The following is a 23,084-nucleotide window of genomic DNA, read 5'->3' on the forward strand; positions in this document are numbered from 1 at the left end:
TTCATAATCAAATATATAAAGGAGTAAAAAAAAAAAGAGAGACTATATCCTCTGAGGATGATGATACTGTATTCTCACCATGAAACAACCATCATTGTTTTGACTTGGTGCTTTTAATCGCAGCAACACATCGATTGGACATCCTCCCACCTAAACAGGCTGGCCTGGACAAAAGATAAAACTACCAAACATCTACAGTATGTTCATTTTGCAGTAACCTTGAGGCTTGCTCCCTGGTACATGGGGCACAGCAGCGTTTGCCCTTCATCTTTTACTCTGTGGCTTTTAAATTCCGTTGCCCCAAACACTTCATCCGGAGAACAGGTGTTTTAATGCATCCCCAGTGGTGTTTGACATGATCCTCATCAAACAAAGCACAAAACATCTGCTTTTATACTGTTACTCCACTGTGAAGTGAACAATGGACGCCACCCCTATAAAAGCACCTCAACACGGACACGCTTTTCTTTTTTTCTGCAGAGGGAAGCCAAGTTCTTTTTCCCTTGCAGGTTTGCCTATGGGGGTGGGGACGACGCCAGGAACTAAACAGGCCTCGTTTTTTGGATGTTTATCCGCAGTAGCATGGGCTGCTTTTCCTCAAACTATTACTAACTTTTTTCCTCTATTGTTCTTTGTTTCGCACAGAGTAACTAACTAGATGAGTGGTGGTGTAAAGCCAACCATCTTGCCTTGAAACAGGTCCATTGTAAACACGTATTGTGTTGGTGTGGGTGTGATTGCCATAGAGTGAGCTCAGCGTGTTACTTGTCCAGTGACTGTACAGTAGAGCCAGAAATATGGGCCTTTATTTGACTTCTTAGACAACATCTGTATCGGCAATTATGCAGCTGATGTGTCCTGATTTTTAAACACTTTACACTTGGTGTCCCTATTTCGGGCATGTCATTACAGGCGAGCATGTTTAAAATCTTTCAAAACATAGCCAATCTATCACGCTGTGTCGCGACGCTTTGTGAGTAGATCTTGTAGATACAAAACATGGGTAATTGGTGGGCTAGGGACTCTCCAAAATTGGGATCGGCATCGCAAACCAAAAATATGGCATCGGGTCGGGCTCTACTGCACAGTGCAATTATAGGAGCCTAGAAGAACCATCACAACAGCAACCTGTACAAGTGTCACCCGGGCACTTAAACCAACACATCAAGATGGACTACATGAACACTTTAACCTCTTTCTGAAACCACACATGAACAGTTGCTGTATAGTAGATGGACAATCCAACTCCAAGTACCTCAGTTTGTAGCAGCGGTGTCTCCAACCCCGACCCCAGCCTCTGTCCTCAGGGGATTCTTGAACACCACACAACTACGGACCCTGGAGACCTGGACAGGACAGGAGAAGTTCCAACGCAACAGAATGTTGAAGATCCCTTGAGCATCACATCACCTAGAGCGCAGTATCACTCGTAGCCATTTTCAGAGTCTTTAAAGGAGCACTTAGGGTCTAGCCGTGGCTGAGGTGAAAGGTCAACTGTAGCCTGTGTGTGTGTGTGTGTGTGTGTGTGTGTGTGTGTGTGTGTGTGTGTGTAATTGCACTGTGACTTTGATGACCTGCTCCACAGCTCTGCAGTAGACATACAGGGAACCACTGTACAAACCTACCCTGCTACCGTCACGTTTACAAACATGTAAATACCCGATGCCAACAGATGTTGCTCAAAATTACGTGTAATATTATTACAATTAGTGGGATTATTAGTAGGATTATTGTCATTACAACATCATCGCTGTCATTATTATAGTGTTGACATTTCAATGATGGCAGGGGGCTAACATTGCTTTGTACCCGAGGGTAAGAATCATGTACAATAAATGGAAAAGAAAAAGAACTACTCATCTGACCTGACAATAATGATGTGTTTTATTGCTGCTAATATGGGGTAGAGAATACTGACAACAGCTCTGGGGTTGATACGTTTCTACATGGTCCCCGATGGACACTCCTGTCTCCTTTAGATGTGTGAGAGACCGTTGAAGAGATGGGACAGACTGGATGATCCAGTCACAAGAGCAAATCCATACAGCTGTCTCACTCAGAGCTCTTGCGCTATGCTTTCCTTTTTCTTTTATCTAAAGAAGCAAACAGACAAACCCCTTTGATGGTCCTATATGGTGTAGCAAAAAGAAATAGTTCCCCCTACCCTCCAGATTCTCTTTTCTCTATTTCTTGTCCTTTGGTCACCGAACACAAGAGTTCTTAAGCAGACGGGTTTAACACAGCAAGCTTTTATGTCTGTCTGCATATTCTTCCTTCATGTTGCATTTATACACATCATGCATTTGATTCAGTGCCAATATTGAACATTGTACATACAATTCTCTTCGACTCTTCCCCTTCCCCTCTTGGAAGTGGATTGACCGGAGCATATATAGCAATAGTGATACCATAGAAAACACATTGTGTTGTTTTGTGTAATGCACACAGATGGATATACAATGCAGATGCATGTAAACACCCGTGGTATTTTAAAGAAACCGGCTGTGGTCTGAACGTGCGCTGAGCAATGTTCACGGGTGTCGCACAGTGTGTGATGTTGGGGGGAGAAGAAAAAAAAGAAAAGAAAATCATATGATTCCATTTGTTGTGTTGTGGTTTTAATTTGTACATACAGATTTTATTCATTGATCCTCATAGGTTTATGGATCTAGATGTGTCAGGAGCACGTCTGCTAGCGCTGAAGTCCAGAGAGATGGTACACTGTGACTGTGGTTTAGCCCTCCCAACACAGAATGTAACACTGTCAACGTTGTCAAAACATTTTCTAATGGCTATTATTATTATTACTATTAATGATTATTATAAAGCTATTTTTAGCGAGTTAAACACCTGGTGACGTGTATCTTTTGTCTTCCTTTGTGTGGATTCCCTGACTCCCAACGAACAAGAATCATTTTATTCGCCAGGTATATTTTCACATTGTCTTTGTGAGCACACCAAAAAACTTGGGTTGTATTCACATATTTTAACCTCTTAAGCCCTTTACTTTTCATGGTGAAAATGCCAGATTTACAAGCACACGTCGAGCCGCATTGCAAGCTTGTAGATCGGCTATTTTCACAAAAAAAGGGGGGAAAAAAGTATTAATGGCACTTCTTAGATTTGTTTTAAAATGTATAAACTTATAAAAGAAATCATTATTTTAAAATATATCTTTTGAAATCCTCATATTTTTTTAATATAGGAAAAGAAATGGGATTTATACTTGCGTCGTGCCACATCTGTGACCCACAAATTGGTCCCGACCTACTGTTTGGGAACCAGTGCTATATAGTTGAGTGAAGTCCCACAGGGCTCTATACTAGGACCAAATCTCTTTGCTGACAGAATGTTTGTCCCATTCTGGGAACGCTAGGATTCCATTGGTTAATGACACTTTAGTTTCACTTAACTGGTCATTATTACAAATGTGTCTTACTTTGCTTCAGTCATCAAATCGATTTATGTACACATACATTTGATTCGCCGTTTTAATGGCTGAAATGGTATCCATGCATGCAGGATGCAGCCATGCTATTAAAGTCAAATTATTTCAAAGTAAAAGTCTTAAGCATACATGTCCACACTATACTTTGATTGATTTGATACTTGAACTGTTGTAGAACAGCCTAGGATTCGATTATGGAATATCTGTGCTGCTGAGAGTCCGATAGATAGATCGCTACCCTATCACTCAAGACTTGCATCTCTTAGCCCAAACCACCCCCAGGGCTTGACATCAACTTTTTAATAGGACCTTGGGGAGTCCAACCCCCCCCCCCCCCAGAATCAAGCCCACTAATGACATCTATAGATTTATTTTATTTTTAATTTTTCAGCAAGTGAGTTTCAGCATGACAACTTTGCTGGAGACTGTAGTTTCCATTACCTTGGAATCCCCTTATCTGTTGTCATTGGTAGGCACTAGGCAGGTTTCTGAACTGTCCACAGCCCACCATTGAGACGGAAATGGTGCCATCTTATAATGAGAATAATAGGACCAATTATTCAATGATAATGTTGAAGATGGACAAAGTGGTCCTTTAATAACTACAACATGTCCCAGTAGGAAATGCATTTTTATTGCGGTCTTGTCATTCTGTACAAAAATAGTTAATTATGTTATCAATTATAAAAAATAAAAATTGCTTGCAATATGATGCAATTCAGTGGCTGACAATGACAAGCAGCGATAGCGAGTCTTAAAAAACAGAACAATAAACATGACATTCCATTCAAAATCACTCTTTAAAACAAAGCCCAAATAAAACTCTGTGCCATTGTTGACTCTAGGAGGAAACAAGGCTTCACTCTCCACACTTGGCAGTTGGCACAGATTGTAAAATCATCAAAAAGAAGTGTTCCATTCTTTTCTTGCCACACGAAATACTAAGTGCAAAAATCTCATGATGTTTATTATGTTACAATGACCCAGCATTGATTGAAAATACACGTCTCCCATCAACCCAAGGCAATCGATGCTAATTCCACCTTATATTAAATTCCAAGCAAATCACACTTGGAGAAATCTGTTCTCAATGCCCACCTATGCAATGTATGATGACATCGGGTCCCTGAAGCTCACAGAACCCCGTCCAGTTTGAGTGTCCAAGCTTGGCCAGGAGTGTAGGGCAGCTCAGGGAGCAGGACAATCAGGCCAGCGCTAGGTGAGATCGGGGACCATGGCAAAGGCCCAGGGTTCCCCAAGAGTGTCACCTGAGGGGCGAGGTAAAAGATCAATATTCTAGTACCTCAGCAAATCACTTAAAGAGGTGGTGCCATAGTTTTGTACTTTTTCTGTTTTGTAAGTGTCTATGGAGTTAACATTAATTAATCTAATAGACCATCGGCGTGGTTATAATGTGCAAATTTGCCTCCCTGTGTATTTTTGGTTTCTTCCTGAAAGCTGAAAGCCTCCGAGTCAAAAGGCCCAATCGACTCTGATTTAATGACATCATAAAATCAACCCCTCCCATTTTACCATACACCTAACACTGTGGGTGTGGCTAACTTCAGCTGGGTCACCACCCACCTGACAACCAGGCATAGAGACACACGGGCTCCTACAAATATGGCCGCCCTATTGTGATAGCGACCCCACTTCGGGTAAGGATGAACGGTGAACTGCAGCTGCCAATGCAATCCCAATGAGAGGCATCGTGAAATATCATAATTTCAGTGGTTGACTACTGAGTCCATAGCGATTTTTTTTGTGTTCTAATAAAGTGTCACATGAGTTTAATTTTGCCTTTTTAAAGTGGCATATCTGTCATCTTGACACAATACCTACAATATACTTTAATATACTTCATCTGTGAGTCAAAAGTGCTAGCATTGGAAATCTTAAGTTTAGGTGGTCGCATGGTACAAACGTCATGGATGCATCCCTTGAGGTTTTCTATACCCAGATACGCTCGTCTCTCATGTATAATTAGGCTGTTTATTTTTGGAAAATGGTCGCATCTCGCTTCTTCCAAACGGAGTCTTGCAGGTTATTTTTGGATCAATACTAATCTGGAGAAATCACTCTGTAGTTGAAAAGGTCCGGGATCTTCAAAGTCGGCGCTCTTAAACGCACAGCAGTAAAGACAGTGATGTCACTGAAAAGCGACAGGTTTTCTCTCTGCCGTTTCCCCTCTTCTCTGTTAACATTATGGGTAACCCATTCAAGTGGCAAATTAAACGTGACACACATCATGTATTTAGCAAACAAGAAGATATGTTGTCAGGGTCAGGCCATACATCTGGAAACATATTTTTATTTAAATCAAGATAGTCTGCAGTTCGTGTAGGATTATTTTAATATTAGGCTAACAACAGCTGAATTGCAATGACTTTCTATGGGCTGGTTTGCAGTGCACCATTCTCCCTTACCCGAAGTGGGGCCGCTGTTTCAATTGTGGGCGTGAATTTGTAGGAGCCCGTGTGTCTCTATACACCTAACACTGTGGGTGTGGCTAACTTCAGCTGGGTCACCACCCACCTGACAACCAGGCATACTCAATGAACTGGTGGGTGTGGCCACATAGAAACATAATTCTAACACTTTCTGTACACTTTTTTGGAAAAGATCTTCCTCCTAGTATAATCATAATACATGATAATGATGTTTTAGGGTTGAAAAAAAAAATCATGGCACCCCCATCTTTAAGAATGAACAAATTGGATTCTTCATCTATTCTAAAGGCTTCACACTGAAGCTTTTATAGGGGAAAAGGTGTTTGTTTTCAGATGGGTGGTGTTCTGTTTGTTTGTTTGTTTTGGGAAGGGGGGCACTTAAGAAATAAATTGGGAATTTATTGTAATTTTATAAGATCATGCAAGTCTCTATATAAAAAAATGACATAGAATAACTAACAAGCATTACGTTTGTTCTTCTATTACCAAAAACAAAAAACAAACACACTTTAGAGGACATGTCAAGAATGTATAGTGTGAAGCCAACCACTCAACACCCAAAAACAATGTCACAAATGTACTTACTTTGGTGGACCCGGACGTGCGAGGTTCAAGCAGATGCAATGTAGACAGGGGAGGCTTGGTTGTGATGGTGGCATAAACAGTGGCACCTTTGGAAGTATACCTAGAACGACAGAGGCAAGAATTGTACAGTAACATCAATGTTTAACTCATCCAGTGCCAGGAATCTCCACTAGAGGGCGCCCAATGGCCAGAGAATCCACCATAGACATACGCTGTATGCACAAGCCATGCGCAGCCATGACGCGCCTGAACACTTTCCTTTGTGTCATGAACAGGAACAGGATGAAGTTAGCTTGAAGTTAGCTATTGGCTACCAAGCATTTTAGAAGCCCTATTTTCGGCGATTTAGCCGTGATTAAACCTTGCACACCTCATGGATATGCATGGAACAGAGAAAATGAGCTCTAAAGATCCTGGATTGCATTGGAGTGGACGGCAAATATCGGCGGCGCGACGCTCTCGCGGGCCAATGTAAACAGATTGCGGCCGGCTGCCGGCTCGAAAATTTAGCCCGGTGCTTCGGTAAGGCCTCTGGATGCTTTTTCTTTTTTTAATAAAAAGCCGAACTAGTTCGGGATAGGCACCCCAGACGATAAAAAGGCCGAAATAAAGCCGAACTAGTCCGGGATAGGCAAAGTAAGAGTTAATCAATCACTCTGCTTTCTAATTAATTAATTAATCACTAATTATGTTCTGTGCTGCTCACAACTGTGAAAATGTTCAAAGCAACTTGTCAGTATGATTGCTTTTCATGAATCCACAGAAGCACTGCTCTGGAATCAGAGCGTGGTAGGGTCGGGAACATTTTCACAAATGAGAATGAATTTACACGAGTGAATTTACAAACTCAGCCTTCATTTATTTGACACAATCATTAAAACAAGCCATCAGCGCTGTTGACAACCAGACAACATTTACAGGGGAATTCACTGAATTAAGCCATTTAGGCCTAGAATTATTTAATGCGTTAACTATTGGAAAAAATAGCAGATATACAAGCTAGATCTGCTATTTTTTTTAAAGTTGTGAAAATGTGTGCAAATCTTTGAATATACTGTATGTATTTTTAAAGCGAACGTTTGTAACTCATATTTTGCTTCTGGGTGATCCCTGGGACTAAATATTTTGAGATGGGGGTCCGTGGCCAAATACATATCATTTTGGGGGTCAGTCACATGAAAAGGTTTGAGAACCACTTACATAGACATAGGTTTGTTTTTTTAAAAAAACCTTAGAAGGATTCAAAAATGTTCATGATTTTTCAAAAATAGCAGATCTACAAGCTCGAGCTTGTATATCTACTATTTTTCAATAGTTAAAACATAAAATAATAAAATGAACACAGTTAAATGATTCATTCTGAAAAGGCCAAGAAGTAAGACTAGCACTGCGGCGTTTACTCTTACCATACTGGCAGAGTTTTATTCTCTGCCTGGACCCTCCAGGGCTTGGACGAGTAGATGGCCTCTCCGTTGAGCTGGAGCCAGTCGCCCACTCCCCTGAGCCTCTCTTCAAACAGCGGAGGGATCATGCCATCAGGTGTGGGCCCCACATTCAGAAGGTAGTTGCCTCCCAGAGCCACAGTGCGAACTAGATCCTGTGCAGGGAGGAAGACCGGTCAGTCTGGTCAGTCCCCGGAAAACGAGAAGAACCCACATTGATCACGTAACCGTTTCATTACTGATGGTCATCGTCTGTCTGACTTGAGATGACGCGAAAGGTCTCCTGACACTGATGATACCAAGATCAAGGTGTTATGATGCATTCAGTGGTAAGCAGCGGTATGAATTAACGAAGTAAATTTACTTAAGCACAATCTTGAGGTATTTGCACTTTGCTTGAGTATTTACAATTTCCAATACTTCTACTCCAATACATCTCGGATCCAAATATTGTACTTTTACCCAATTACATTTATTTGAACATTTTAGTATTTACTTTGTAGACCGATTCCATTTCGGCCATTTGAAAATAGCCGATCTAAAAAGAATCATAAAACACTGGACAATGTTTTATGATGTTTATGATGCTATTTTCAAATGATTCTTATACATTTGAAAACTTGAATTGGGACATTCTGCATAATGAGTACTTTTGGTATTTTAAATACATTTTGATGCCAATACTTTTGGTACTTTTACTCAAGTGCATTTTAAATCCCAGACTTTTACTTATAACCAAGTATTTTAATATTGCAGTATTGATACTTTTACTTAAGTTAACATTTTGAGTACTTTTTCCACCACTGGCGGTAACAAGGCAAGTCTAGAGGTGTACCTTCTTAAGCCATGTTTTCAGCACCCTCTGGTGGACAGATTTAGAATTTAGCCTCATGTTTCACACCAACTAACCATATCATGTCCTTCCTCACCTCTATGATGGTGTGTAGATCCATTAAGTCAGCCATCTGCATGGTTCTACGGTAGCCCCAGGATGAAGTGTCCACAGACGTACACTTCTCCCACTTGTGCTTCGGCAGCTGCCCCGGTGTGTACTTATCTTCACAGTTGTAGTAGCCGCCGTGCTTGCAAGCGCAGCCTGCCCCCCAGCGGTCATTGGTCACAACACTGTCCTGGAATGTCAATAAGTGGGCATTTATTTATATAGTTCAATATGGAAACTAATATAGGCCTATACTGGACGACAATGACTTATGATAATACTATGTAGGTCTACACATTCTAATCTGGGTCTGCCTGCCAAGAGTTTATATGCTTGGGCGGTGCCCTAGTACCTGCCCAATAGGCCACTACCAAATCCAATAGGCTATATCAGGGTGTTTCAAATATTTTTGATCTCACAACCCCATATTAGCGAACCTTTTTGGCACGATCCGTAATTGAACTCTGCAAAGGTACAGATGGAACCAAATAGACCTGTGGTCCATGTATTGTATGTATCATATAGTTGTACAAAAACACCCACAATGGCCCTTTTAAGCCACCCGCTCATATTGAACATAATTCCTAAGTAATAAATTGTTTGTGAACAGGTAAATGTGTTTGTGTGCCTCAAGCTCTGTCTGCAGGCCAGGGGTTTGTGTGTGAAGTATCTTTTGTTTCTGCTTCTCCGAAATCTTCATGTTAGTCACTTTAACTCTATGGTTGACCGCACTTTCTTTTCTTTCTTTTTTTTATCGCTTCTTGATTAAACAAGAAGCAACAGGCTGGGGGCGGGGCCCGTTGAACGGGACAGAGGCGATTATGTCCTCCTGGTTGGGGCTCCTCACAGGCAGGTAGAAGTGGCCAAGAAATGTGCGGGGAGGAATTCATTGGCATAAACGGGTAAAACAAAAAGCTTTATATGGTTGGATTAGAGAGATGCTCACTTTAACAGGACTGTCATTGTAAAGCCAGGCCAGGAAATCGGTGGAGTTCCAGTAGGTGTCTGGAGCTTCCCAGTCCCCATCAGACCAGATCAGCTCAGGCCTGTACCTGTAGAACAACGGACAGAGAGAAGGTTCAACAGAGGTTCTGTAAAATTCCTGGCTGCAACACACAAAGTGCTCCATACTATTTATTAGTTTTGGGATGCATATTCTTCACCCACACAATTCAGTCCTTAAACTCTCACACAAAATACTCCATAGGAGGGGATGCCTGCACATGTCACACACAGATCTCTCACACTCACACAATATTGTATCAGTAATTGTAAAAAAAATCATTGCGATGAACTTTGATATTATAAAATCATAGCGTTAAATACCTCACAACCATGTTGTAAAGTTCTGGCAGCAGTTTATTCCGTACAAACTCTTGTGTTTTGAAGCCATTCTTCTTGTCAGACAGGTAGAGGGGATGGAACCACTCGTACAAGGAGTTGTAGAGTCCATAGTGCAAGGACCTAGAGATGATCAGAAACATAATTGTCTGATATACGAAGTTCACTGAAAAGTCCTCAACTGAGCAGAGTATACATTAGAGCCAGATATCTAACCACTTTCACCCTGGCGTCCCTATTTGTTACGTTTCAAGAGTTTAAGAATTATCAAACTTTTCATAAAAAAAAGAAAAAAGAAACGCAGATCTACCAGGTTACAAAGTGTAAATGAATGAATCAATGTGTCACATTGTAAGCTTGTAGATCAGCCATGTTTGAAAAATGTAAAACAATGCAGTTAAGTGGTTAAATAAAACAAAACAAAGTTCAGTTCATGTGTGTATTATTTACTTGTTTGCTTGTTCAATTATCAGTCAACTCAAAACAATGTTAATCGCCATAATCAGTGGTCTACCCAGACCAAAGAATCTGGCTTTCGCTATGCAAATCTGTGGTAAACTGCTGAACAGGAGCCAGCTGAACAAAGCCAGACAAGTGGAGCTGTGACATGTTTCGGTCACACCCGGACTAGGGAACATCTGGAGAACAGAGATCCACTCAGAAAGAATACCAGATGTCCCATTTGTCCGTGATTGTCACGGTTTCAAGTTGGGCGTCCACGCCACGGTCCCCAAAAACATAGAATAATTCAACATTCACTACCAAATTGTGCTGGTTTTCATCACAATTAACAAGAGTTGTTTTCAGCACTTGCATAGATGTTTATCATGTCCTCCTGTTATGTTCTGTCACTAGGTGTGCTAAGTTGAAAGGGAAAAAAGGGTCTCCCAAACCAATGGAGAGAAGAAAAAAAAAACATGATCCACATACATGTCCTGACTCTATAATAATTATTTATTTATTTGTCAGACACATTGCTGTGATTTGAAATGTGTTCTCCGCCTTTGACCCATCTCTTGGAGCGGTGATGAGCTGCAGCCGTGCTGCGCTCGGGAATCAGTAATGGTGATCAGCCACCCCCAATCCAACCCTTGATGCTGAGTGCCAAGCAGGGAGGCATTGGGTCCCGTTTTTACAGTCTTTGGTATGACCCGACCGGGGAATCGAACCCCCGATCTCCCAGTCTCAGGGCGGACACTCTAACCACAAGGCCACTGAGCTGGACTCCTGCATAATAATGCCTGTGCACAGCACAAGCATGCATGTTCACTCAAGGTTCCTCCTTTGGGTGACATTTACGACACCTTAACTAACAGAGAGTGGACAGCAATGGAACTGACCTGTAAAGGCGTAGGGCTCCACTTTTAGAGCCAAATTTATTTCGGATGGGTTCGGGGAGTCACAAAATCTCGGCAGCACCAAACAGTTGAATTAATGACGGTGTCCACCCCCTAAACCTCTGACTGACGTCATATTGTAATTTAGACAGAACCGAACCGAAATAAATTCGTCTCTAAAAGTAGAGTAAGCATCGGCCCTTACTCAGAAGAACCATGTGAGATTGAACATGCATGAGACGTTACACATTTCACCACCTGTCAGTGAATGTGGTTAGTATTTTAAGACTCAATATTATAATTAAAACCCTTTTAACATTATATATCCTGAATAAAAGACACCCAGCTAAATGCCTGGCTCCGTTTAATAGACCTTTATTAAGTGTGGCCATGTGGAATGGATTCTTCTGCCATCTCACCTGTTGCGTACAGACTCTCCCAAATCTCCCACCAGATCTCTGTGTGGTCCGGTGTCAACAGAATTCCAGTTCCATGAGTTTGGAGATTCCCAGTTGGTAAAACCCTCGTGGTGTTTGGCAGTCAAGACGACATACCTGACATAATAAATAGTATTATAATTAAATAGGCTGCATTACGCAGTAAAATACTCATACACAATCCATTTGTAACTCTGAAAGTGTACAAATTCTATGGGTTCATTTGGTTACATTTGTACACTCCCAGGCCAGTTGAAAATAGATGATCTACAATCTTGTGAGCTTGTAGCTCTGCTATTTTCAAAAGATTGTTATACATTTGAAAACTTGTAATGGGACATTCTGCATAATGAGTACTTTCTACTTTTGGTACTTTAAGTACATTATGACATCAATATCTTTGTACTTTTACTCAAGTACATTTTGAATTCTGGACTTACTTGTAACAGAACATTTCTATTTTCTACATTGCAGTATTGATACTTTACGAAATGTGAGTACTTTTTCCACCACTGGAAAAAATAGCTAGGTTGCCTTTACACAGTAAAATACTCAATTATCCATTTGTAACTCAGAGTGTACACATCCTATGGGTCCATTTGGTTACATTTGTACACTCTCAGTGTAGGACAGACAGTGCACAATGCACAAATGAAAGGCTCACCTGGCACCTGAAGCCTTGAATATATCTGCCCACTGGTCTGGATCAAAGAACTGGGCATGGAACTGGGGCGCGAACTGCGGGTAAGTGAATCCAGGGGGGTAGTTGTGTGTCATGAAGCTCACACACTTGGGGTCGGGGGGGCTCTGGCCCTGCCAGTGCCACCAGAACCACTCGCTGCCAAACCCGGGCACAGAGAACACTCCCCAGTGGATGAAAATGCCAAATTTGGACTCGTCGTACCATGAAGGCAGGGGTCTGGCATCCAAACTGCTCCAGTCCGCTGTGTACCGCGCCTCTGTCGCAACTGCACTGATTACAAAGATGAACACAGCATTCGATGTGATTGTGAACATCTTGATCTTCATAGCTTGGAAGTGTTTACGCCACTTATCCAACGCCCTTATCTCTCATAGAGGTAATCTGGTAATGTTAGCTCTACTGACCAAAACATTTGGATAGGAGGAAGTCATATTTCTCGTCACGTGACTGATCACATGACTGCTTTGTTAAACTTTTCAGATCACATGACTGTGCCTTTTTAACAAGACTCCTCCACAGCCCCTAGTGGCTGCAGCCAGGGGCTGCTCCTTTTTAAAGGGACATAATGTGACGTGATGTTTTGTTCAAGTCCATATTCAAGCAAGCAAGAAGTTATTCTATTGTGGAGTTTATATTATGTATTGACAAGCAAGCAGTAGGCAAGCAATTATTAATATTTGTCAATGAAATGAGTACAAGACCCCAATGAAAACGCTTTCTTGAGTTAAATTGAACTATTAGTGGACCTAGTATCTAACTGTATTTTCCTTTGCAAACTGCTAATAAAGTAATAATAATAATTAATAATAATAATAAAAAACAAGTAATTCGCATTTTAGACCAAATCGGTTTGTGCATAAAATGCCAATTAAGGTAGACAATGAATATTGAAAAACAAATGTGAACAAGTACTATTGTCTGGTTGCCCTGAATGGGCAACCACACTAATTTGCTATATCCTGCACGGCTGCACCACATTTTTATTCATGCCAATTCAATTAAGACAAATCCACATAATATAGCATCTCTGATGTGCAAACAACAGTGTGTATGTGTGTGTGTGGGTGTGTGTGTGTAAGACAGAAAGACAGACACACACACACACGGGTGTCTGCATGGGCTAAAACTACGGTATTTCAAGAATATTATGTGCCCTAACTAATAGATAGGGCTGTGACCATTTGTATTAAGATTATTTTATTCAAACATGACCAGTAGGCTGCTGTATGTTACAACATTATCCCAGTCATGTCCCATTATCATTCCAGTACTCTTAGATTCGATTCTCCTTTATTTTCCATTTATACACATGTGAAAAAGGTAAAAATGTTAAGAAAGTAAAAAAACAAACAAACAAAAACACCTTTATGAGGGAAAGTTTAAACTGCATATACTCATCAAAGGTCATAAGATCCCAGAAAACAACCTGACTTGACAAAAAGACTAAACATTTTTTATACCTCGTGTAAACTTGTGATGCGACAATAGTTCTCAACAGTTCTAAAAGTGTTACATACAGTATTCAATCTGACCCTGAGATTTAAATCATTTTATACAAGTTCATAAAATTTCATAGAAGTTCATAGTCTAAACTGTATAATTAATGTCTGTCCCCCTTAACATTCATGGTCTCAGGCCGATTCTCCAGTTGCTAGGCAACTCCCTCTAGCTTCAGAGTCCAGGCGTTGCCAGGTTGTACTGGCATTGAGGGCAACATGACCACTAATCCACTTGTTTGTGTCAATGGTGCCCACTTCAATGCCATGCTAGGATAGTCCAAAAGGGTAACCTATGGGCATAAAACACATGACAATAAAAATATAAAAATGTTCAAGATGCAGAGGGAATTTTATGAATTATATACTACATTTGTATGAATTTCAATATTTACTTGGGTAACCCCAGATGTCTTGGGAGTTGAAAGTTTAAGCAGCGGTTTGGATGGCCACCCTATCATCGTCGCGTAGACGGTACTGTTCTTAGCCGTGTACCTGTGTAGGAGAGCAAAACGGTAGTTACAAACAGCCCACCAAGAGCCTTGCAGGCAGCGTTTGGCAGTCACATTGTTTTCACATTTTAGTTCAAGTTTAACATTGATCTTTTTTTATTTGACAAAAACACTCATATTACCCTTCATATAACTTCCCTCAGAGAACATTTAAAAGGTAAAATATTAAAGGATAAGGCTGGAGTTTTCTGTGATTACTTTCTTATTGTCGTTCTCAGGCACATGATAAAGTTGTTTCCTGGAAAGATTACAACGCTCAAGTTCATCACAACGATGAATTATGCAGGCCAAAGCCACTGTCTTGTACTTTTTCATAGGCTGCTATGGTACAGTATGCTGACATATTCTGCCTTATCCTTCAAAGACTCTCCATGCCGTTGTTGTTCATGCTCTTTGCTAATGCATCATCTCTCACCAGATTGTCACAGTGGAGTTTTCGGTCTGGACCCTCCAGGGCTTGGAAGCGTAGATGGCCTCCCCATTGGTTCTCAGCCAGGCACCAAGTCCCCTCAGTCTCTCCTCAAACGCAGGCGCAATCATACCATCCGCCGTGGGCCCAATATTCAGCAGGTAGTTACCCCCCATGGCCACTGTATACACCATGTCCTGAACAAACACAAATGAGAAGGTGTTACCAGAGGATCAACTTAAGACTTCAGTCAAAGCTAAGAAATACAGCAACTCAGGGCCGTCTTGTCACTCCATCCGCTGAAATCAACAATAGTTGAATGGAAAAGCCTACCACTTCATATGGCCAAAACTGTAAAATCTTCTTCTTTTGTTTTTTGGATGTATTTTATACAGTTTTGATTTTGTGATATCTGTCCCAACTTTTAATCTTTGTTGTTTTTGATTTATTTTTTCTTCTTTTTTTACTCTGATGTGATTTATTGTTTCGTCTCTCCCACTGGTGAGATCAGGTGTCCTGTATTTCTTTTTCTTTTTTTTTTACTGTAAGGACAAATGTTATGTTTTTCCTGTTTATTGTATGAGCGCCAGTAAATACTAACAGGTATTCACGTGCCAACTAATGGGGATCCTAATGAATAAAGTACATACTCCCACTGGCTCAGATTATGGAAAACAACAAAATATGTTATAATTATGCAGGGGACTATGGCCAAATACAAGCTCTGAGTAAATGCACTGAACAAATCAACGATGCCAGAATTGTCTTCAATTAAACAAAAACTAAACTGAATTAATTGTTTTGTAACTATCAAATAAAGGCTCAGAAATAATATACAAAAATAAATAAAAAGTCTGACTTCCATCAGCTCAAGAATATATATCAAAGATTAAAGGACTTATGTCTCAACAGGATTTGGAAAAACGTGCAACTGAGTCTTGGTCTCCCTAAAGTTGCAGTTTATTCAGGCGCTCCTACTTGAGCCCTTATTAATTAAGTAGACAATATCAGTCCAGTTTTGAGACCTTGGCTTACAATGGCTTTCTGTCTGTCAAAGAATTGATTTTAAAATACTACTGCTACTGCTGTTGGTTTATAGAGCACTGAGTGGTGTAAGCCAGGCCAAATATATTTTTCGATCGTGTGCTAAATTATTAACTTCCAGACTTCTTAGGTCATCTGGAACATGTCTGCTTTCTATCCCCAGATGCAGGACTAAACATTGGAGAAGCAGTGTTCAGTTTAACTTTTTATGCGCCATAATGTCTGGAACAAACAACCAGAAACCTGCAGGTCTGCTACGTCTCTCGGGTCTTTTAAATCCAAGCTGAAGACCTTTCTGCTTGCTGCTGCCTTTTGAGGTTTTTGATTCCTTACTTGTGCTAAACCATAACTTTATCCTCATATGTTTATCCGTTTTTATTGTATTATTTTCTATTTTGCCTTGCCTAAACAAACATTATAACCAAACCTAAACTAGACACATGCAAAACAACTATGCCAGTGTCAGGACATGTCATTGTCAATGCCTCGTGGTGCAATGCGTTGTGTGCTTGTAGCTCTGCTGTTTTCACTACTTTTGTGCAACGGCCTTGTCTGATGAAGCAGGGCTTTACTTAGCTTGCAATAAAACATACAAATTTGAAACTTGGAGATACAAGGTTTCTGCTCAACAGTGACGGTATGCAAAGTTGAGCATCACTGTTGTTGACATTGGCCGAGTTTATGCTCTCTTTTATACTAAATTGAGTGCAGTAGATATATATTTTTGGGTGCACAACACACACATGTTAGTAAATATATCTCAGACTACACTCTCCATGAGCACTGACCTTTATGATGGAGGGCAGGTCCATTAGATCACTCAGCTTCATGTCTCGACGGTAGCCCCAGGAGTGGGTGTCAATGTTCTGACACTTCTCCCATTTATGGTCCGGCAGGGTCCCAGGGGTGTACCTGTCTTTACAGTTGTAATAGCCTCCATGCTTGCAGGCGCAGTTTTTACCCCATCTGTCATTGGTTACAATCACATCCTTTAGAAGCACACACACATACACACACACACACACACACACACACACACACACACACACACACACACACACACACACACACACACACACACACACACACACACACACACACACACACACACATTATTGTACTTGTGAAGACATCAAAATATTATATTAGGACAGCAATTTTATAAAACAATTTACCATTCAAAACCGCAATCCTAACTAAGCACATAATGATGCTGAATGCCAAGCAATTGGTATTGGGAACCACTTTTATGGTCATTGCTGGCATGATCGTCCGGGGATTGAATCCTGACCTCCAGTCTCAAGGTCAGGGATTGGTTGAGAGGGATGTGTTTGTGTGCGCTGCTGGAAGTTTGTGTGAAACTCTGTTAAAACTAGTGAATACATATACAGAAGATTATGACTCTGCCAGAGGTCTCCGCAGTTTGTTTTGGTTTTGATGCACTATAACACATCATGGACCCAAGGAAAGGAGGATCGGCTTGTACTGTTCTCTCACTGCTTGAAACTGATGCTCGCTCCCTGCTTCTCGCAGTGCTTATCGCAGCCCAGTCTGCCATAGAACCAAATATTAAACCTGATAGATATTCAGAGACACTCGGAAAGCTCTTGCAGAGCGCATTGATCTTCTCGTAGAAGCTTTCACACAAAGCAACCAAATGCCTAATCCTAACTCCCCAAGCTGAATCTAGTCTAGTCTCATAATATGATATCAATATATAGTCCAGAGGGACTCACCTTCACTGGGCTATCATTGTAGAGCCAAGCCAGGAACGAAGTGGTGTTCCAGTAAGGGTCATCTGCAACCCAATCACCATCGGACCAGATCAAATCAGGCTTGTAGGTCATCACAAGGTCGATTAGCTCTGGAAGTGTCTTCTCAAAGACAAAGTTCTGCGTCTTGAATCCGTTGGCTTGATCCTTAAGGAAGACTGGGTTGTAGAACTCAAACAGCGAGTGGTACAATCCCAAGTGCACAGATCTATGAAATGAGAATGTGTGTGTGAATTTTAAAAGTAATTTCAGCTTTCGGTCGCCAAAGGTTAATCTAACCCAATCCCTGGGGTGACTCTCTCAGAGCACATCATCTTCCATTTTCCAATATTCCCCTTTTGAGTACCCAAAGTAAAGTATCTGACTGCAGCATTATAGAGTCAGTATTTCAGCCACTCACTAAAGATCAAAAGTTTCAATTACACTGAATAAAACTGAATGCTGAGACATATGAGTCTGACTTGCAAGAAGATCTGAATAGCACGTTCTACTTTTATTCAGTCGCGGAAATGGGTTTCCATAGTTTAGAGTACAACTCTAAAATAAATCTATGCTCGATTCTTGACATGATAATGCCATTTGTCATGTTTTGGGAAATGACCAGATGGGCATTGGTAAGAGCAAAAAAGGAATATAATGCAGAAAAAATAGCTGCATTAAATCACATAACAATGTCCTTTCCTGCATTATTTTATTGTTTCTTATAGGTTGCTAATTTCGTACCATTTTCCATTTGCATGTGTCAATGTGGTTAAAAGTGCCTGTGCCTCTCGGAGCCATATTGTTTTAGTTTCTGCGTATTTGTTATGCTTTCGCTTGTCCTTGTAGCAGTCTGAACCCTGGGCTGCAGTAGCCTACTCCTGTACCAACAATCGATGTTAGACTGTTTAACATATGGTATTTCTCCCCTCGAGTTATCTGCCACAGTTTTGTTGTTATAAACATTCACATTGTGCATATGTGTCACCACCACAACCATGATTGCCCAGGAAACGAAGCAAGAGCTGTCGGTTAACGTGATGACGATGCGTGAGACAGCGCGCTGTGTATAAAAACGTTCTATGTCTGTTTTAATCTCAGAAGACGTTATCTGAACCATGCTTTTCCAACACTTGCCTAATCAAAGGCTCAGAGTACCTGCTGCACTGCATGAATTTTATGCCGTATCCAACATGAAAGTCATGTCATTTTCAACTAAACGTTGCTCTCAAGAATGTTTCTGAAAACATTTGAAGCTAGAAATAGACGATGCAGTAACCAAATATGGATTCTATTTGATCAAACACTTCCTTGTTTGTGCTCGACGGACCCCCAGTGATGATAGCCACCTCCGCTCGGCTATCATCCTGTCGGCTATCATCCTGTCAGGATTTTATTTCTCGATAATGACAGCTGACCCATCGCAGACATTATCCCTTACACTACTAGCCTGGGTTCCAGCCCGACTCCACCCCCTGGTGGTGGAGGAACGAAGTGTGTGAAAAGAGGCTGGCAACCCAGGCTAATACAGTATAAAACCCCTCTTTTTTGCATCTGTCACTTGAATTGAGGTGACTAGATTGATTGATATCAAGAAGGGCCTGTCAGCTCACTTCATGGCTTCTAAAGTAGGCAAACCCCCCGAATGCAATGCTTTGCCTTCAAGAGTCAGTAAAGAACCCGAAAACGTACCACTTCCATACAGAATGGGACTTTCCCCCCTACATTTAATTGTGTTTATCTTACATGTAATGACAAAGCCCCCTCAGGGACTCAGGTACATTTTTGGGTGGGTAGATCACATTGAGCTGGTCATTTGAAAAGTAGCTCTCAAGTCAAAAGAATGTGGGCACCCCTGCAGTATACAGTACATGCATTTGACTGAGTGCGGGGAATTTGAGTAACAAGTATAACTGCACCAGCGAGTCCAACTGGTATTGCTCAGAAGGGGCTAATTGTGTGGGTTTCTTTGCAGATCACCAGCTGATGCACTTCCCTGTTGTTGCACAAAAAGTCAGGTGACAGTGAATACAGTAGCATATGCCTAAACTACATACTACATTTCAGGGGACATAACCTGTCAGTCTCTTATCATCATATTCTGTGCTGCTTCTCACCTTTTCCTAATGGCCACAGCCAGTTCTCCCACAATATCCCTGTGAGGACCAGTGTCCACAGAGTTCCAGTTCCAGGAGGTTGGTGAAGGCCAGTTTGTGAAGCCATCATGGTGCTTGGTTGTAAACACTACATACCTGGATGGATAAAATAAAAACAATACAATACTGAGCTGCAAGCTTTTTCCCCCCAACAACCATGTAGTTATAGACTATATATATCCTGAATAATACAAGTTTGACTGAACCTCACTACTAAATGTGGTTGCTTGCCTTTAACCAGCATTTGCATGCCTGACATAGAAACCAGACGAATAAGGTGTGGCTATATTTGCAAAGCCTAGCCACAGAGACAGAGACACTGGTCTTTAGTAATAAATATATCACAAACATACAAAAAAAAAAAAATCTGACAGCAGCCTATTATGGTACATGGCTTGTATACAATACCCCCCCCCCCCCCCCCCCCCCCCCCACACACACACACACACACACACACACACACACACACACACACTACAGTCCAAAACAAAAATACGACGTATAGCCACTTTCATGCTTACTTGGCACCTGAAGCCTCAATCATCTCTGCCCAAGCATCAGGATTCCAGAACTCTGCCTTAAAACTGTGCGCAAAGTCGGCGTATTTGAATCCCGGTTCGTAGTTCTTGTTCATAAACGCGACACAGTCAGGGCGTTTTTCGGAACGCCAGAAATACCAGAACCACTCGCTGTACTGTCCGAACGCGGGGACCGAGAACACTCCCCAGTGCACGAAGATCCCGACCTTGGCCTCGTCGAACCACTTGGGTAAGGGTCTGGCATCCAGGCTCTTCCAGTCGGCCGTGTAACGCGCTCCACAACTAGGACCCGGTACAAGAGACAGCAGCGCCAAGAGCGCGGTCCATGCAACGAGACATGAGGCGGATCGGACCTGTGGCACCATCATGAACCACCGCTTGCTCAGGTGTCTGTCCGTCTGTGTTGTGAAGAATGTGTTGTTGTGTTCTTCAGCTCAGGACCATCAGGACAGGTACTTCTAGAAATGCAGGAAATCCGGTCTGCATCTATGGTCTGCAGGCTGTGCGCGCCACGCCATCGTACGGCGAAGTTTAAATCGGGTTGTGAAAGTGAAAGTTGACCCATGTAAGAACACAGTAACAACAATCATCTATATCCATACTGCAGTTTTTATTCGGCGAGAATAATGCATCGCTTTGTTGATTAATATGTAAGCATATGTATGTTTTAATATTTCCCCTCTTAATTTTCCTAACAGACTTGTTCTGTTAGTGTAGGATATTGTTGTATTCAAACTTTAAAGAAGAAAAAATGCACAGAATAAAATCAAATGTAATATTCACATTCACAATTATTGGAAACAATATCAATATTGTAGGCATTGTAATGGCAAACAGTTGAGATTAGTGTAATGCCCCCCCCCCCCCCCCCCCTTATTTGTTTTAAACAGATGAAAATGCTAAATTATAGTCATGAGTTACATGAAAAGGCATTGACAATGTATGGAATTGAAATTTGTTGAGCATTGAATGAGAAAAAGGAGAAACTATATGACATGATGTGAGGAGGACAAATTGACAATTCAAATCACAGTTCAATCTGAGAGTATTTTCCTGAACCAAATAATGCAAATATCAAGTCATATAGATCTTTAGGCTATTGAACACCATTGACCATGTCTTAAATGCATCCGATTTTAATGTTTAAAATAATCTTCAAGTGAATAATCTCTTGAGTTGTTATCCTTTTTTTACTGACAAGGTTGAAGGTATTACAGATCTATGATCTCGTATCATTCATTCACTGATAACTGTACCTTCCATTACCGTAAAACTATGACAATGATCCCATAGATGGACTGATAGACATTGTTTCTCACTTGAAATCAACTCTTGCCTTGTTGATATTATACCCTCCACATTTATTGTAGGTGTGTAAGAAGTAATTGTTTACCATTACCTTACTTGCCATTTTTAAGATTGCTTGTGCTCGGCCTCTACAAAAAATAAAAGTTCATAACCCAACCATTTGTAACAATTACAGATAAGAGGTAAGTCATCCAGTATAGAAAATTACATACCAATTGACCCGGCTAGCGTACCGTCCAAAGTATTCTAGAACAAATTCTATTGGATAGGCTTCAAGACTATAGTAACCACTGAACAACCATCAACTTGGCTTTAAAAATAAACATGGCACGGATTTGTGTAGCCTATACATGCACTGAAGGAAGCTGTTTGCAAGTATAGAAGACAGAATCTAAAAAGTGTGTGTGCTTTCAAGACATGAATCGTGATTCACCGTAAAACTACAAGGTACTTGTATTCATATCAGACTAGGTCAGTGGGGATTTGTCACCGTTTCTTTTTAATTTGTATATTGATGAACTATCTGAAATGTTAAGAACGCAACACTGGACGTATGGTGAGAGAGTTATTAACCATCTGCTGTAGGCAGATACCTGGGTCATGTCATCAGAGAATACCTACTGTATGTCGTGATGATGTGCAGTGTCAGTGTTGCAAACACTGCCAATATACTGCCATGTAAATTTCATGGCTATTGATATTAAAACATAATATATTATTAAACATAGTATATTAAAGCATAGTGTACTCCACCGAACAAAGCAGACTTGTGGTGCAGTTATAGCAAAGCTTAAATATGTAACATTTTTTTGGTACAATCTGTATGGTAGAGTACAGTATCTTAACACAATATAAGGTAAACAATATTGGGGTGCTTGTATTTTGTCTCCCTACTCTTCTGTTGAGACATTTAGATTGTGGCAAAGGTCATGTCTCAGCTAGTCTCGTGTACTAGCCAGCTATTCCAACTATTCCACAACGACTGGAAGCATTTGAAAATAGTGGGAGGCAACTTGTCTTTCTGGCCAGTGGCCACACAAGACGGAAGGATCCGACACATATTTTAACCTGATGGTCAAGATTCAATTTATCCCCTGAGCAAGCAGGCAGACTCTATTAGCTAAACGGTAAAAATGTCAGCACTTGCGCAAAGAAAACAGGTTCAAATCCAGGTAGAAGAGGAAAG

At 41.0% G+C, this 23,084-nt stretch overlaps 2 protein-coding genes across 3 annotated transcripts; both read right to left on the reverse strand.

Annotated features, from left to right (window-relative positions):
• Positions 1–1,177: 1,177 nt before the first annotated feature.
• On the reverse strand, positions 1,178–13,108 carry LOC308292677 (tissue alpha-L-fucosidase-like). Of its 2 annotated transcripts, XM_080735079.1 has the most exons (9): positions 12,645–13,108; positions 11,963–12,097; positions 10,192–10,329; positions 9,812–9,917; positions 8,855–9,055; positions 7,890–8,080; positions 6,484–6,583; positions 4,547–4,716; positions 1,178–1,346 (listed from the first exon to the last, which is right to left on the reverse strand). In XM_080735079.1, the coding sequence occupies exons 1-8, from the start codon at positions 13,007–13,009 to the stop codon at positions 4,582–4,584; spliced, it is 1,371 nt and encodes a 456-aa protein (XP_080591205.1). In that variant the 5' UTR covers positions 13,010–13,108; the 3' UTR covers positions 1,178–1,346; positions 4,547–4,581. The 2 variants fall into 2 exon arrangements, with proteins under 2 accessions (XP_080591205.1, XP_080591204.1); XM_080735078.1 differs by lacking the exon at positions 1,178–1,346 and having other exon boundaries at positions 4,030–4,716.
• Positions 13,109–13,936: 828 nt separating this feature from the next.
• On the reverse strand, positions 13,937–21,034 carry LOC308292676 (tissue alpha-L-fucosidase-like). Its single transcript, XM_080735077.1, has 7 exons — positions 20,573–21,034; positions 20,013–20,147; positions 17,881–18,124; positions 16,933–17,133; positions 15,107–15,297; positions 14,575–14,674; positions 13,937–14,472 (listed from the first exon to the last, which is right to left on the reverse strand). The coding sequence occupies exons 1-7, from the start codon at positions 20,956–20,958 to the stop codon at positions 14,335–14,337; spliced, it is 1,395 nt and encodes a 464-aa protein (XP_080591203.1). The 5' UTR covers positions 20,959–21,034; the 3' UTR covers positions 13,937–14,334.
• Positions 21,035–23,084: the final 2,050 nt, after the last annotated feature.

The sequence above is a fragment of the Nannobrachium achirus genome, assembly GCF_963921795.1.
Source record: "Nannobrachium achirus genome assembly, chromosome: 10".
In the NCBI taxonomy this organism is placed as follows: Eukaryota; Metazoa; Chordata; class Actinopteri; order Myctophiformes; family Myctophidae; genus Nannobrachium; species Nannobrachium achirus.